Source organism: Natator depressus, chromosome 8 (assembly GCF_965152275.1).
Source record: "Natator depressus isolate rNatDep1 chromosome 8, rNatDep2.hap1, whole genome shotgun sequence".
In the NCBI taxonomy this organism is placed as follows: Eukaryota; Metazoa; Chordata; order Testudines; family Cheloniidae; genus Natator; species Natator depressus.
This window is the reverse complement of record NC_134241.1, coordinates 23,988,606-24,002,081: the sequence shown is the minus strand read 5'-3', so window position 1 is coordinate 24,002,081 and position 13,476 is coordinate 23,988,606. Positions and strand designations below refer to the sequence as shown.

The window sequence follows — 13,476 nt, the reverse complement described above, 5'->3', positions numbered from 1 at the left end:
TTGAGACAGATATACATTTCTCAATGATAAAATATTAAAATTTTAAATTGCTCCTCCTATTTATTCTGCATGGTTATCCCATTGTGATTTTGTGGATTTTATCATCTGGAGTAGACTGCAATAATATAAGAGAAGGTCAGAATAGCTACAGACCAACTCCAATGCCAGATATGTTGTAGTGGCAGATTGAATTGTACCACAATGGCATACTATTTAGATGGATTTAAACAATGAACATGATGTTGTGGTTCTGTTCCAGGTTTCCAATGTATGTTCAGGATAATGGTCAATACTACCTCTCTAACTTAGTTCTGAACCAGAGCGCTGTTGGCCGGGGGACAGTGGGGAGGAAGGCTAATCCTGATTCTATTCAAATCAGTTGACAAAATTTAAACCAGTGACATTCATTCCTCCACCATGAAACAACATCAGAAATTACCCTATTTATTCCAGTTTTTCATGCTGATGGCACAGCAGGCTAATGATCATTCCATTTTGCAGAACCAAAAAGAGCAGAACTGTCTTTTCAGCAGAGAGTAGCAGAGCTGCTTAATTAGGAGGAAAGCTAATAGACAGCTACTCTCAGGCTATGTCTGTGCTGCCCTGCTGTTTGGACTATGCGGTTGTGAATAGCAGTGTACACCAAAGTGCTCAACTGTAACTCCCCTCAGTGTGAACTAAAATATCACGAGTTTGCATTACTTTATCCTGTTTGAAGAGGACTGCGTTAATGCAAATTAGGATCCTTTTACTTCACACCTGCAGCAGCCACACGAGGGAGTTACAGCACAGCACTTTGGTGTACATTGCTGTTTGTGCTCCCATAGTCCAAACTGTGGTGAAGTGTAGACAAGCACTTATTGTACACTATCCAACATCTAATTCTGTTTTTTCCCATGAAGCTGTGGACTCCCATTTCCCGTCTAGTTGTCTTAATTTAAAAAAAAAAAGACTTGAATAAGGGTTCAATTCTCCTATTTCCCATTTTTTATCCATACCCCAGTAGAACTGTGACAGTTCCTTTACCCTTCGTATCGCCATTTGGGTGGGGAACTCCATGGTTAGATGAGTCTGGTACCTCTTCTTTCCTGAGTTCCTTTCCAAAGTTCAACCAGAGAGATGTCAGCTTGGGGCCTATCAGCTCCTTCAACATTGCTTTTGCCGCTTCGTAAAGAAGCCAGAGACTGTCACACCCCCAGCTTTATCAAACTGAGTGAGTCCCCTCGGAGCCCAATTCCCACATACAAAAATTATACAGGTAGAATCAGACAACATAAAATGTCTAAATGTTGTTTGGTGGCCAAAGGGGACTCGACCATTTCCTATGTGACTACATAGGCCAGGATGTCCATGAAACCTCTGTAGCAGTTTTGGGTTGAAATTGGATGAAATTATAAATTCTGTGATAATCTAGGAATGTCATTGCCTCTCTCAGTTTACCATCAATAACTCCAGATGCTAGTTTTCTCTACAAAAATGTATTAAGAAGCTCTCTGTGCAGAAAAGCATTTGCACTCCAAAAATCTTGGTAGTTAGTTACAGAACATTCTGCTTTACCAATATAGTATTAGAAATGTCACTATTATAGATTCTCTGCTAAAGCCACCCTCTACCCTGAGACTATAAGGGGGAAGCATTTATGACATTTTTTACTGGAGAGGGAAGGAGAAAACAGAATTCTTTGGGCTTTGCCACTTATAGTTAACTTGTAAAGAGGTATATTTTGATTTAAAGATAGATCAAATATTTCTAACAACCTTGATCATGTCTCTTTAAAGCTGATATTCCTGTGCAGGAGAGAGATTAATCACAATGCAGTTTTGTCTCCAGATTTCCACGTACTTGTAATTGGGTCTTCTGCCTACTGCTGCCAACATTTCCAACTGTCACACAGCAGGTCTGTTTCCAAGGAGCTGAAGTGAACACTGAGCATAGCTACAGTACATGGCTTAGATAACTAATTCAGATAGGGGAAGAGCCAGTGACTCTTACTCATTGTGTGCAGAGGAGTCTGATAATGATAGTGATAAGGGGACATAATCAGCTGCAGAACATAATTTACATCAAAGCTTTTGTGAATTGATAGTGGGATTGCTAATTAAGAGCCAGATTCTGCTACTGTCTTCAGTGAGAGTTGTGTGTATGCATCTGAGGGAAGAATTTGGCCTTACTTTCCTCTGGGATAGATTATGCCCTTGGCTTAAATAGGAGCTGGATCAGCCTTCAAGCAAGCATGATAGCTAGGAATTCCTTAGACAGTTCTCCAGAAATACTCATACACTGCCTTACTCAGCTGCTCTGTTCCCTGTGTGTATTCAGTCATATCTACTTACTTAGGGGCCAAAATAAGTTCCCCCTATTTTTTACTTTGATTTGCCCCGCAGAGGCAATACAGCTATAGGGAAGGGTGTTGGCCTACTTCACACATCAACAGAATTGTTCACCTATCCTCCAGTAAGTACCTTTATTATTGGTGACATCAGAACTATTAAGACCCCAGTTTACATTTCTGATACCAGGTGGAGTTTGCAGTGCTGACAAAACTGAGTAGCTGTGCTTTGTTTGAAGGACATTGAGAAACAATAAGTACTGTAACTCTGCCATAACAGCATCCATTAGATATTATTATTTTCTGTATTATTACTAGTTCGTGATGTATGTTAGAATCGAAGAGCCACGTTGCGGCCTTTGCCGCCAACTTGAGTAGGGGGTTGTGTGGGTTTGCAACACCCCAACTACACAGGTTGTTCATCCTTTTGGAAGGGTATGGCCTGTTTCCCCCAGTGTCGCTGTCCTGTACCAAGGGCCAGGAAAAAGAGGGAGTAATCTGTGTCCACTCTTCCTTCCCACCATCTTTGGGAAGCAGTTTGTGCCCTTCCTCAAGCACAGTGGGTTGTAGTTGTGACCGGCCCTTGCATAGATGGTGCAAAGGGGAAGGAGGACCTTCAACACTCATGCTGTACCAGCTGTACACATGCATAATTGCCTTTCTGAGACTATAGCCTGCCTATCTAATGTGTCTGTTCTGTCTGCATTGCAATATATAATTCATTCCATAACTGTAGTATTATTTGGAACCTAACTGTGCCTGTTTTCAAATGTACAGTTTCCTTTTGAGGTTTTATGTTTCATGATATGTTTTATTGAGTCAATTTAACTTAAACAAAAATAAGTAGAAGAAAGTGATGCCTTCTGATACACTGCAGTAGTTCACATCAGAAACATACACGATGAAGAAGGTTGCTGAAGACTGATTTTCATTGTTAGCAGGCTCATAAAATGGAATATCAAAAGGCTTCTATTTCATTAAAATTAGATCAAAAATCAGAATAGCAGACAGCTTCTGTGTTATTTCCTTTCATACAGTATTTCTTCAAGAGCAACGTGCCTCTCATGAGTGTAGTATAGAGTCAGAAAATTGTGGGTATTTTTAAGCTTCCTTTTCAATGGTCATTTATCAGGGCTCTGCTCTGCAAAGTATTTTTCATGATTTATGCATGTCAGTTGTCATAAATAACTTAGAAACAAATAATCTTTTCAGTGCATTTATGGAAGAGGAATATCATTGTTTTGGGGAAAGGTTGTGTGTCCATTTCAAATGTTCCTTTCTCTTGTCATGACGAGGTATTGGTTCTTCTCTCTAAAAAGGCATAGGGTAGATATCCATGTATCTAGAACATTGAAGAATGTGGTGCAGTCACTATTTGAAGGTGTTAACGTTTATATGCATTACCGGTACTTTAAAATAAGTAACTCTTTTGAAGATGTTAGAGGTGACTAGGTCTTCCCTTATCAGTATTTTCAACCAGAGTAAAAGAATATAAAAGTCAAGATAAAATCATGGGGGAGAGTAGGACAAGAGAAAAGGACAGATAATTTTTTCCATTGATTTTCACTGTGGATAGGAATGAACAAACTATCTGGGTTGAAGTAAATCATCCTAAACTGTTTAGGTTTGATTAAGGCCCTACCCTACTCACTACCAACTATTCTTTCTTACTCCCATTTCTGAGGAAGCAAGAGACTTTCTTTGTGTTCATACAGCATTATATGTGGGGCTTTGATCCTGACTGATGCCTCTGGGTGCTCTTGTATTCTAAGTAGTAATTACATACTCACACAAACATACACATTACATTAAAACAGTGTTGTTTCAAAGTCAAGCACTCAAAATGAAGAAATACCAGAATTAAAGTTGCTGGGGATAGCACACCTACAGATTGATCGGCACATAGGAGTTGTGAGAGGATGAGGCACGCTCAGGGCTGACAGAATCTTCAGAAAATTTAGCTGCCAAATGCTAATAAGTCTATACTGAACATGTGTGAACTGATTTTTTTTATCAATAACTTATCTGACCAATGTTGGTCGCTTCCCTGACACAAGAACGAACCTCCTGCCAAATTTCAAATCCCTTCTGTAAAGCGTGAAGGTGCTAGAACTTCTCAGCCAAACAGTTGTAGGGTTTGTTTTATATTTTTAACCTGTGCAAAACAACATTTCTGTCCTTGGTCTCATTCTTGGAAACAGCTGAAACATTTCTGCTGAAACTTTCCCCAACGTAACCAGCCTGAGGCAGGCACCCAGAATTGACACTTTTAGCCTGAATGGCAAAGTTAATAGCCACAGGAAATTGTCCAACACTTTCCATTATAAGACTATCTTAAATACAGATGGTGCTACCTGCTCAACCTATAATAATCCTCAATGTCTAGACAGGTATTTTCTTCAGTTGCTTACCCCTTCTACTTCCGGGAGTTCCCCCTTCATGGGAGTCAACAGCTGTCTTCTGTCTCTCTTCTTCTTTCCCCTTCGGGCAGGTGCAGAATAGCTCTTTGGGTGCCCATCTAGAGGTTAAAGAGAGAGTTTAGTATGAAGGTAATTTTCAAAGATGCTGCTTCTTTGTTCCTGAATTGTCTGACCAGTGGGCCAGGGGCATGGTCCTGGAGAACGGATGCCCCCCTACTAATTTTGAAAGGGGCCAGGAGTGCTGGAGAGCTGCTCCAGGTGCCAGAGGCATGGCTAACTCAGGAAATGTATATTAAGGTGCTCAAGCAGCATTGAGCTTGAAGTCTGTCTCCCCAGAAGATAGACAATACATAGATGAAAGACTCACCTCCCACACTTTCCGTGTGCACAGATTTGAAGGAGACAGACAGAGGAGATGTGGTGAGTGTTTATAGGATCAGTGTAGAGAAAAGGAAAAGTGTCAGGATTAGAGTGTGAGTAGGAGAGGCAAAGGTAGGCATTATAAAGAGGCTGGTGCAAACCTAAAGTGAGGGGGTCACTGTAGTAATTAGGAGGTGTGTGACAGCACCAGTATGAGGCTGCAGTATCGCAGTGGACCACATCTGGTCCCCTATGGATAGGCAGTCCCAGTACCAAATTATGCAGGAATTCTGGGTCATGGAGAATGTCCCACCTGAACTAGGCATTATACATTGCACACATTGTGGAAGGTACTTAAAGAGAGATCAAATGGTGAAAAGGAAGCCTAAAGAAACACAAAACATATCTATTCCATTAAGCTGATGGCTATATGGGATGCAAAGTTGGTGTTTGCTGTTGGGATGAGCATACCATAGCGGCTGCAACCCAGCTATTGGTCCCACAACATTTATCCAGTTTACAGCCTGGCATAACAGCCTCTGCTTTATGTTGAGTCCTCGCCCAGCAGTTCATGCTTGAAGGGCTCATTCACATGTAATGAGGGTCTCAATTTCAGAGTTTATGTAGTTGAGCTTCCTTTTGCTCCTTTTATCATCTCTGTCGTGCTCAGGCAACTCTATTTCTGGGGCTATGATATCAAAAAGGGTGCTGGGGAGGTGGGCATACTGCCCCCAGAGGCTGTATTTGCCCACTCAGAGGATTGCTAAAGGGTCTTGGGTGACATTTGGTTCTCTCCAGGCACTGGTATGGTTCTTGCTTCTACATAAGACATTGGGACTGGGAGTAGGCCATGATGTTTAGAGATGGAAAAATGGGGCCAGCAATGGAGGGGTTTCTTAAGTCTTGAAGAAGAGTCCAACGGGAGGAAGTTTAGGCCTCATGCCCTTTCCTATTCGTTCTCCCTACGAATATTAAAGCATGTACTGAGGGTCAGTACTGTGTCAGAGAAAAGAAGTTATGTGCATCTCAGGGAAATGTTTATCAATCTGAAAACTAATCCCGTAGGGTTCCCACATCCCAATTTAGAGGGAGAATAGAACATAGCTGTTTCATGTGTAGACTGGAAAATTCCAAAATGTACTATTTTTCAAGTGCAGTGGAGTTCTATAGAACATTGTGTGGTTTGAGGGTGGGGGGAGAAAGACCAAAAATTTATTTTGCCTACACAAGAGAAAGATTTGAGAGGAACACAATTATTAAAATATTGCTGCTGTGCTCTGTGCATTGGTTCACATTCAGCTCAGATCTATTCCTCCCTGAAATCTAGCAGTAAAAGATTTTTTGATGGTACAGATGTTTCTAACAACATCTAAAAGGCACAGTTGGCGCATGTTAATGTAATGTCAAGGCACAAATATGTTCTAAATATTTTGTAAAAACAGTCCTGAAAATATTTGTCGTGCTGCTGCTGAGGATGCACCACTAAAATAAGCCTTCATTTGCACAGTATTATTGAGTGTAAGAGAGAATGGAGAATTGAGTTGTATATGCAATTGTGCAGAATAAGTATTATTTGTTAATTGTCTTTTATGCAAAGCATGTTTTACACACACTCATTTGGCACTATTCAGTGTCACTAAGGAAATTCATAGGATCACCCAGTTGGTGAGCAAAGAGAATTTGTGGGACATCTGTCTGACTCATAGTCCAGCTGGTTACTGTCATCAGGAAAATGAGAAATCAGAGCTGGGAATGAAACCATGGTACCTCTCAAGGCAGCGAATAGCACTCCACTTGAGAGGAGGCAGGGTCCAGTGGTTAGGGTACTAGCCTAAGACTTGGGAGATCTGCATTCAATTCACTGCTCTGCCACAGACTTCCTGTGTGACCTTAGGCAGGTTAGGTACAAGTGAATATACTGGAACAAAAGGCGTGTTCTTAATTTTGGTTAAAATGTCAGTGAAGACACAGCATCTCAGGTTAGCAGCTCATGTAACAGCCTGCAGGAGAGAATGGAGTTGAATATGAGCTGCCAACCTGAGTTAAAAGTTGTCACCATGTCTTCACTGCTATTTTAACCCATGTTAGGTAACATGGGGTAGCTAACCTGAGTTAAGAATATACCTTCCCCCCCCCCAGGGTAGATATACCCTTAGTCTTTATCTGCCTCAGTTCCCCATCTGTAAAATGGGGATAATAATATTGCCTTACTTCACAGGTGTGTTGTCAGAATAACTAGATTGAAGACTGTGAGGCTTTGAGATACTATGGTGATGGGGGACATATAAATATAATAAACTGTCCACTTGTCCACCAAATTGGCATATCAGTTTGCTTCCATAAACTAGATTAGTAGTACAAAACCCTTACAAAAAGCCAGCACATGCAATATCTTAGTAATAAGCAAAGAGGCAAAATTGCTTATCATGCAGAATCCATTCTCTGTTGTTTCAACTCCATTTAATCACAGATGTGAATCACACACAACAACAATGGCCCTCATATATGCTTCTCTTCTAGAATTACAACAACAGCTGCTTGTATGATGGACCTACGAAGATACCCACTGGATGAACAAAACTGCACACTGGAGATTGAGAGTTGTAAGTACTTTTGTAAATCCTGCTTACTGTATGGTCAAACTGTTTCAGACGTTTTTATTTATTTATTTATTTATGGGTACATGTTGCTAACCTAACCTTTCTGTCTGATGATATTTAGATCCTTATAAACACACACAACACATTTAGCTTTCCAGATGGATTAGTAATTTGTGGCACAAGGATTAGAGGGATTTATTTTGTGTTTTGATGGACAAATTTCAGCTTTAAAAGTCTCACTCAAATGTGGTGTTGTAGTTCATGTGAGGAGCAAGAGGATTACTATCATTTCTTTATCCTTCTCTGCTGCTGAACTGTGTTGCTGGTTGTTTTCATTTTTAAACAAGGGCTTAAATTTTTCTTTACAGTTGATTTTTTTTTATCACCGACACTGTAGCTAGACTTTTGGTGCATGTGTAATACCATCTATTATATGTGTTGATTGAATAACTAGTCTCTCTATTAAAGGTCAGGCTTTCCATACAGCTAAGACATGTGCTGTGAAATAAAATTTAAAATCTGTTTACACTGAAAGCTCTTTAGAGAATTTTAATATATCAGAGAACAAAACAATGTATGGTCATATGATAAATACAATATCGCAGGCAACAAGTTATTTGACATAGTAATTAAGCATGTGTCAGCAATTCCATGGTAAGCTCTGTTTTTTAGTAGAGTAGCAGATCACTCAACTGTGGTACATCATGAAGCTGAAATGTGACATATTTCACTTTCTCTGAATGGAATTTGAGTGATTTGCAAGCAAACAAAAATAATTTGAATGTTTTTTAATATATGAAATGTTCAGCATTCATTAAAACATTTACACTCTAAAACAGCTTTGATTATATAGGTTTCTATGGTATACATGAACATTAGTTGCCTAGGCTTCAGTTCTGCTAAGATTTACACATGTATTTAAATTCACATACTGGTTCCCCTATTCAGGAAAGCACTTCAGAACAGGCTTAACTTTAAGCATGTGTTCAAGTCCCATTCACTTCAATTATATTTAAACATGTGCTTCAATGCTTTCCTGAATAGGGATACTGTCCTGAATTAGACCCTTGAGTATTCCCATTGAAATCCGTCACAGTGCATAAAAACAGGTTTCAGAGTAGCAGCCGTGTTAGTCTATATTCTCAAAAAGAAAAGGAGTACTAGTGGCACCTTAGAGACTAACCAGTTTATTTGAGCATAAGCTTTCGTGAGCTACAGCTCACTTCATCGGATTATTGATGTTTTAGGTGGTTGGTTGTTTTTTTTTTTTAAAGTCCTTATTTTATACTGAAATATTTGAGTAGCAAATATTGTGACTGAGTTTGCTTTTGGAAATATATATATATATGGTAAAATCCTCCTTCTCTTGAAGTCAGTAGCAGGACTCCCATTGATTTCAATGGGCCAGGATTTCTCTGTTAATTTGCAGTGTTTAAGCATTGCTGAACAAACTATGCTAGTACATTACTTAATAAGAGAGAAAAACAGTGAATCAATTTATCTACTGGTATAACAGCAATGGGTCTGTGGATTTACGCCTGCAGAGAATAATGCTTTAGTGAAAGACATCTCCCCCACACACTAACACCCCTCTCGAATATTGCTCACTGCTTCAGAAAATGTTCCAGCAGAATCCATTAGAAATATTGCCAGCTCTGAACGTTTATATGGTATCAGCAGGATGGCATGCCTTTCATTTTGTGTAGTTTGCACCAACTGCCTGTGTGTAAGAGGAGCAGTAGATGTGCTGTGGTAAAGGTCAAGACTCGTTTATAAAATAAGCTTGATGCCAGTGTGAGCAAAGTGGAAAAGGATAGATATGACACAGAAAAAAAATATATTGAAACAGAAATGTATGAACAACGGAGAGTAAAAATCAAACATGGAATAACCTAAAAAATGCATTTCTGTGTGTGCCCTTGCTGGAGAGGCGGTAAAATTTGTGGTTTAAACAGAGAACTGAAGACCAAGTGCTCAAGAGTTCCAATCTCAGCTTTGTCATTATCATATGGATCAACTTTCAGCAAGGCACTTACCCTGTCTGCGGCTCAGTGTTCCAAAATGTAAAATTTGAGATGATAAAGCGTGCTACATTTAACCTGCCTTTCAAGATATTATGATTTGAGGGCCATATAAGAAAACAGTCAGAGAGATGTTAATACTTAATATGGAGTTCTGAAGCCCTATATCAATGCTCCACATTGAAATTATTGGTAGGTCTGCATGTCCAGGTACAATGCAAATTTGTCCAACCGTTACAACTACTTGAGTCAAATTTTCCAGATTGAAATTTGCTGCAGATCTAAAAAAAAAAAAAAATGTATTGTTCTGAGCCAACGGAAGAGTTTGATTTAATTTCCTGCAAACATGGATTAAGAAATTACTGTGATGGAAAGTTTCACTATTAGGTGAAATAGGAGGCCATACGGTATCATCAATCAAGAGAAGCAAAAGAAAGCATTTTTACAGCATCAGTTCAAAGGGTAGGATTAATGCCCTGTTATCTGTATACTGTACGCAGAAAAAGCAATTAATTAAAATAGCGCCATAATTTTTGACTGAAATATGGGATATATGCTACTGCCTTATAGATCAGTGGACATACATTGTTTTTCTGTGATCATGGCTTGTACAGCTCATCCATAAAGAATTGAAATGTCTTGAAAATCTGCTTTCTATTTCTGTGATGCTTTTGTACTACTACTGTCAGGTAGCTCTTTCCTGGGTGGGTAAGTTCAGAGCTTCCCTATCTTCTATCTTCTTTCATCTCTTCTTCTTCTTCTTCTTCTTCTTCTTCTCTCTCTCTCTCTCTCTCTCTCTGCTGGCAGTCAGTGAACAGGTCATTGCTGAGTAGTAAGAATGAGACATTAGAGTAAAGTCAGCTGGTCATCACCTTCCCAGTGGGATAATGGCAACAGAGATAGCTTCCTTTTCAATGAAGTGTTGATGTCAGAGGATAGATCACTCTTCTCTTCTGCCTTCTCCCTCTGCTACTGCTGTATGAACAGCTAAACTCCTTGTGTCATCCTAGATTAGTTGATCCTCCCACCTTCCATTCGTTTGTGTGTTGCAGTTCTAGTGATTGAAAAGAACCAAATGTGTAAGCAAATGAGTCACAAGTCTAGAGGGAGCTTGGAGGCAAACAGATGTTTTAGGAAGTACACGGAACATTGGTTCACCTCATTTAAATACATAAATAAATAGAATACCTTCCTGCACATCTGCTGGACTCTGGATTTCAAGTGATGCCGTCCACACACAAATCTATTCTGAAACAGAGGAGCCTTTCACTGTAAAATCATTCAGATTGATCTGGGATTTGATCATGGGTTTTTCTGAATATATTCAAATGCAGTTACTCCAGTTTCATCTGGTGCGTTTACCCATTTCAATTACACAATGACACCTACAGGCTTTAAAGTTCATTTCAATTCTTGTTCATCTCATTACAAAATAATGTGTTCAGTACAGCAGTGTTAGCATTCTTGCAATCACATCATGCAGGTAACCATTATCTGTACTGAAATATCATAGTGAATCTGTCCACCTTATTACAGTACTGTAATCTCTGTCCATTTCTGTGTTCTTATCCAACAAAAAGCAAGTAATTGCTCCATAAGTGCACATAAGAGACCACCTTTGAAAATGTCTCCCATAAGGTTTTAAATATTTAGCCCAGTTGCTGCTGAAGTATAAAACAAACAGAAAGAAAATTTCTATACAATCTCTCTTTATAGGCTTATGATGAGGATGTCACATATGCTACAAAATTTTGAGGAAATGGCAGCTCAGAAATACAAACTGATAAAAATAGATATTTTCCATATATAATTCAAAGTTTATACGCTTCTCGTCATTTAAACGTACAGATTGCTTAGAGAAAAATACTTTAGAATTTTCAAATATTGTTTGCTTTTTGCTTATTCTTGCCCTTTTTTTGTCTTGGCTGTAAGGATATTCTCCACAGTGAGCGGTGTAGGGGTACGTTTTAAATGAGCTCTGAGGGAATTTCTCTGTGTAACTCCCATTGATGGGAAGTGTTGTCAAGTGTCAATGCAAGACATTAAAATTTAAGATCTTGGATTCTTTTCCACTGACTTACGGCATGAGCTTTGGTAGTTCACTTAACCTTTCTGTGCTATAGTTTGCTCACTTGTATTGTAAATATTTCTACTTCCGAAAGATGTTTTATGGCACAATCCTCGGACATCTCTTATGCATGTGCATTAAGGAATAGCAGAAAATACAGGTAGCTTTTCACTCTCACCGGCCCTTAGTGTACCCAATTAATAGCAGGAAAAGCTACTGACCTAAATTCTCCTTTGAGTGCTGGGCAAAAAGCCTGGCTGATGTGCTCACCAATACTCTGTGGTCCAAAGAAAACTCAGTCAGCTGTGCTAAGGCCTTGCCAGAACCCCACATACACCTAAATACATACCGCCAGTGCCATTGGCGGCATGTGTATAGGGGAAGCCCATACTGCTCCTGTTTGGAGCAGCAGTAAGAATAGCTACAGAATGCATTTTGTCCAGACCTCACTGAAACAACCTGTCTGTGTGGAGTCAGGATTAGAGCTATGAAAATACTGGATTTTTCAGTTCAATTCTGAAAAATCAGAAAACAAATTGTTTTGGGTCAAACCAAAAATGAAAATTTTCAGAATTATTGGCACATTGAAAAGTTAAAACGACAACAACAAAAATCCTTTATTTTAAATAGAATGAGTGTTTGAAATTTTTTTAAAATAAAATTAGAGTAATGTTTGAAACAAGTCATTCAAAATGTTGCATTTTGAAAATATTGAAATGTTTCAGTTATTTTTCAGTTTTGTTCAAGGTTTTTCTGACCAGAACAATTCAGGAAAATTGGCACAAATTCATGAAATGTTTTGGTATCACCAAATCTGCAGTTTTTGCCAAATAAAGTTTTAAGTCAAAAAATTTTGCTTAGTTCTAGTAAGGAATATTCAGAAACTGCCTGCTCTGCATTAAACCAGTGTTCTTTCCCCTGTTCCCAATCTATTCCATGCTACCGAGATGTGAGTTTCCCCCTGAATATTTGAAGAGTGAATATTTGAGATCTTGAAAGGAGATTGCCAAAACCACAGAGGAAAACATGGTCTCTGCCCTGAGGAACTCAGTGTAAATAGACATTTTTAACATAGAAATGATGCACGGATACAAAGGTGGAATGCATTGCATTTACTTTTTAAATGATACTTTTCTTCCGAAACAAATCAAAGTTCTGTACAAATTGTATGTACGTGGGTGGACTGCAGCCATTTTTTCAGGGAAAGTGAGACAGCCAAAAGGACAGCTTATGCACAGAGCACTGCAACAGGAGGAAAAGGGAGTATCTGGTGAAAAACTGCAAGACAAACACCTGTTCTTGAAACATCCCGTATAGTGTTTAGTGGTTATGCAAAACAGAGAGAACCTTGATTGTAAAGCTTTTGTTAGTTTACTGTGATTGGGCTTTCAGAAAACAATGTGGACTCCAGTTTATCTTCCCTGGAAGGATGAAAAGCTGAATTGAATCCCCCAGTTTGAACATGTGGTTCCGAGCGTTCTGAGTATTTGTAGCCTGATATTTAGACAGCTCTATGCTCTGTCTAAGATGAGGAGTTACCTGCTGATAAGAGCACTGGCAGTAATACCGTATCACAGTTACAGTGGATTTTCTCTCATAAAAGGCCTGACATTCATATCAAACACCTTGTGAACTGGTCATCTCTTTGAGCTATGTAGGTGAGTTATCAGACATGGGA

The 13,476-nt window shown here is 39.1% G+C and overlaps 1 protein-coding gene across 5 annotated transcripts in view; it reads left to right on the top strand.

Moving 5' to 3' along the window:
* Positions 1–13,476, top strand: part of GABRB2 (gamma-aminobutyric acid type A receptor subunit beta2) — a 300,429-nt gene that overhangs the window by 197,131 nt on the left and 89,822 nt on the right. For all 5 annotated transcript variants that reach the window (XM_074960637.1, XM_074960638.1, XM_074960636.1 and 2 more), the window contains one exon: positions 7,630–7,712. In XM_074960637.1, coding sequence (XP_074816738.1) covers positions 7,630–7,712 — 83 coding nt within the window. The remainder of the gene's footprint in view (positions 1–7,629; positions 7,713–13,476) is intronic.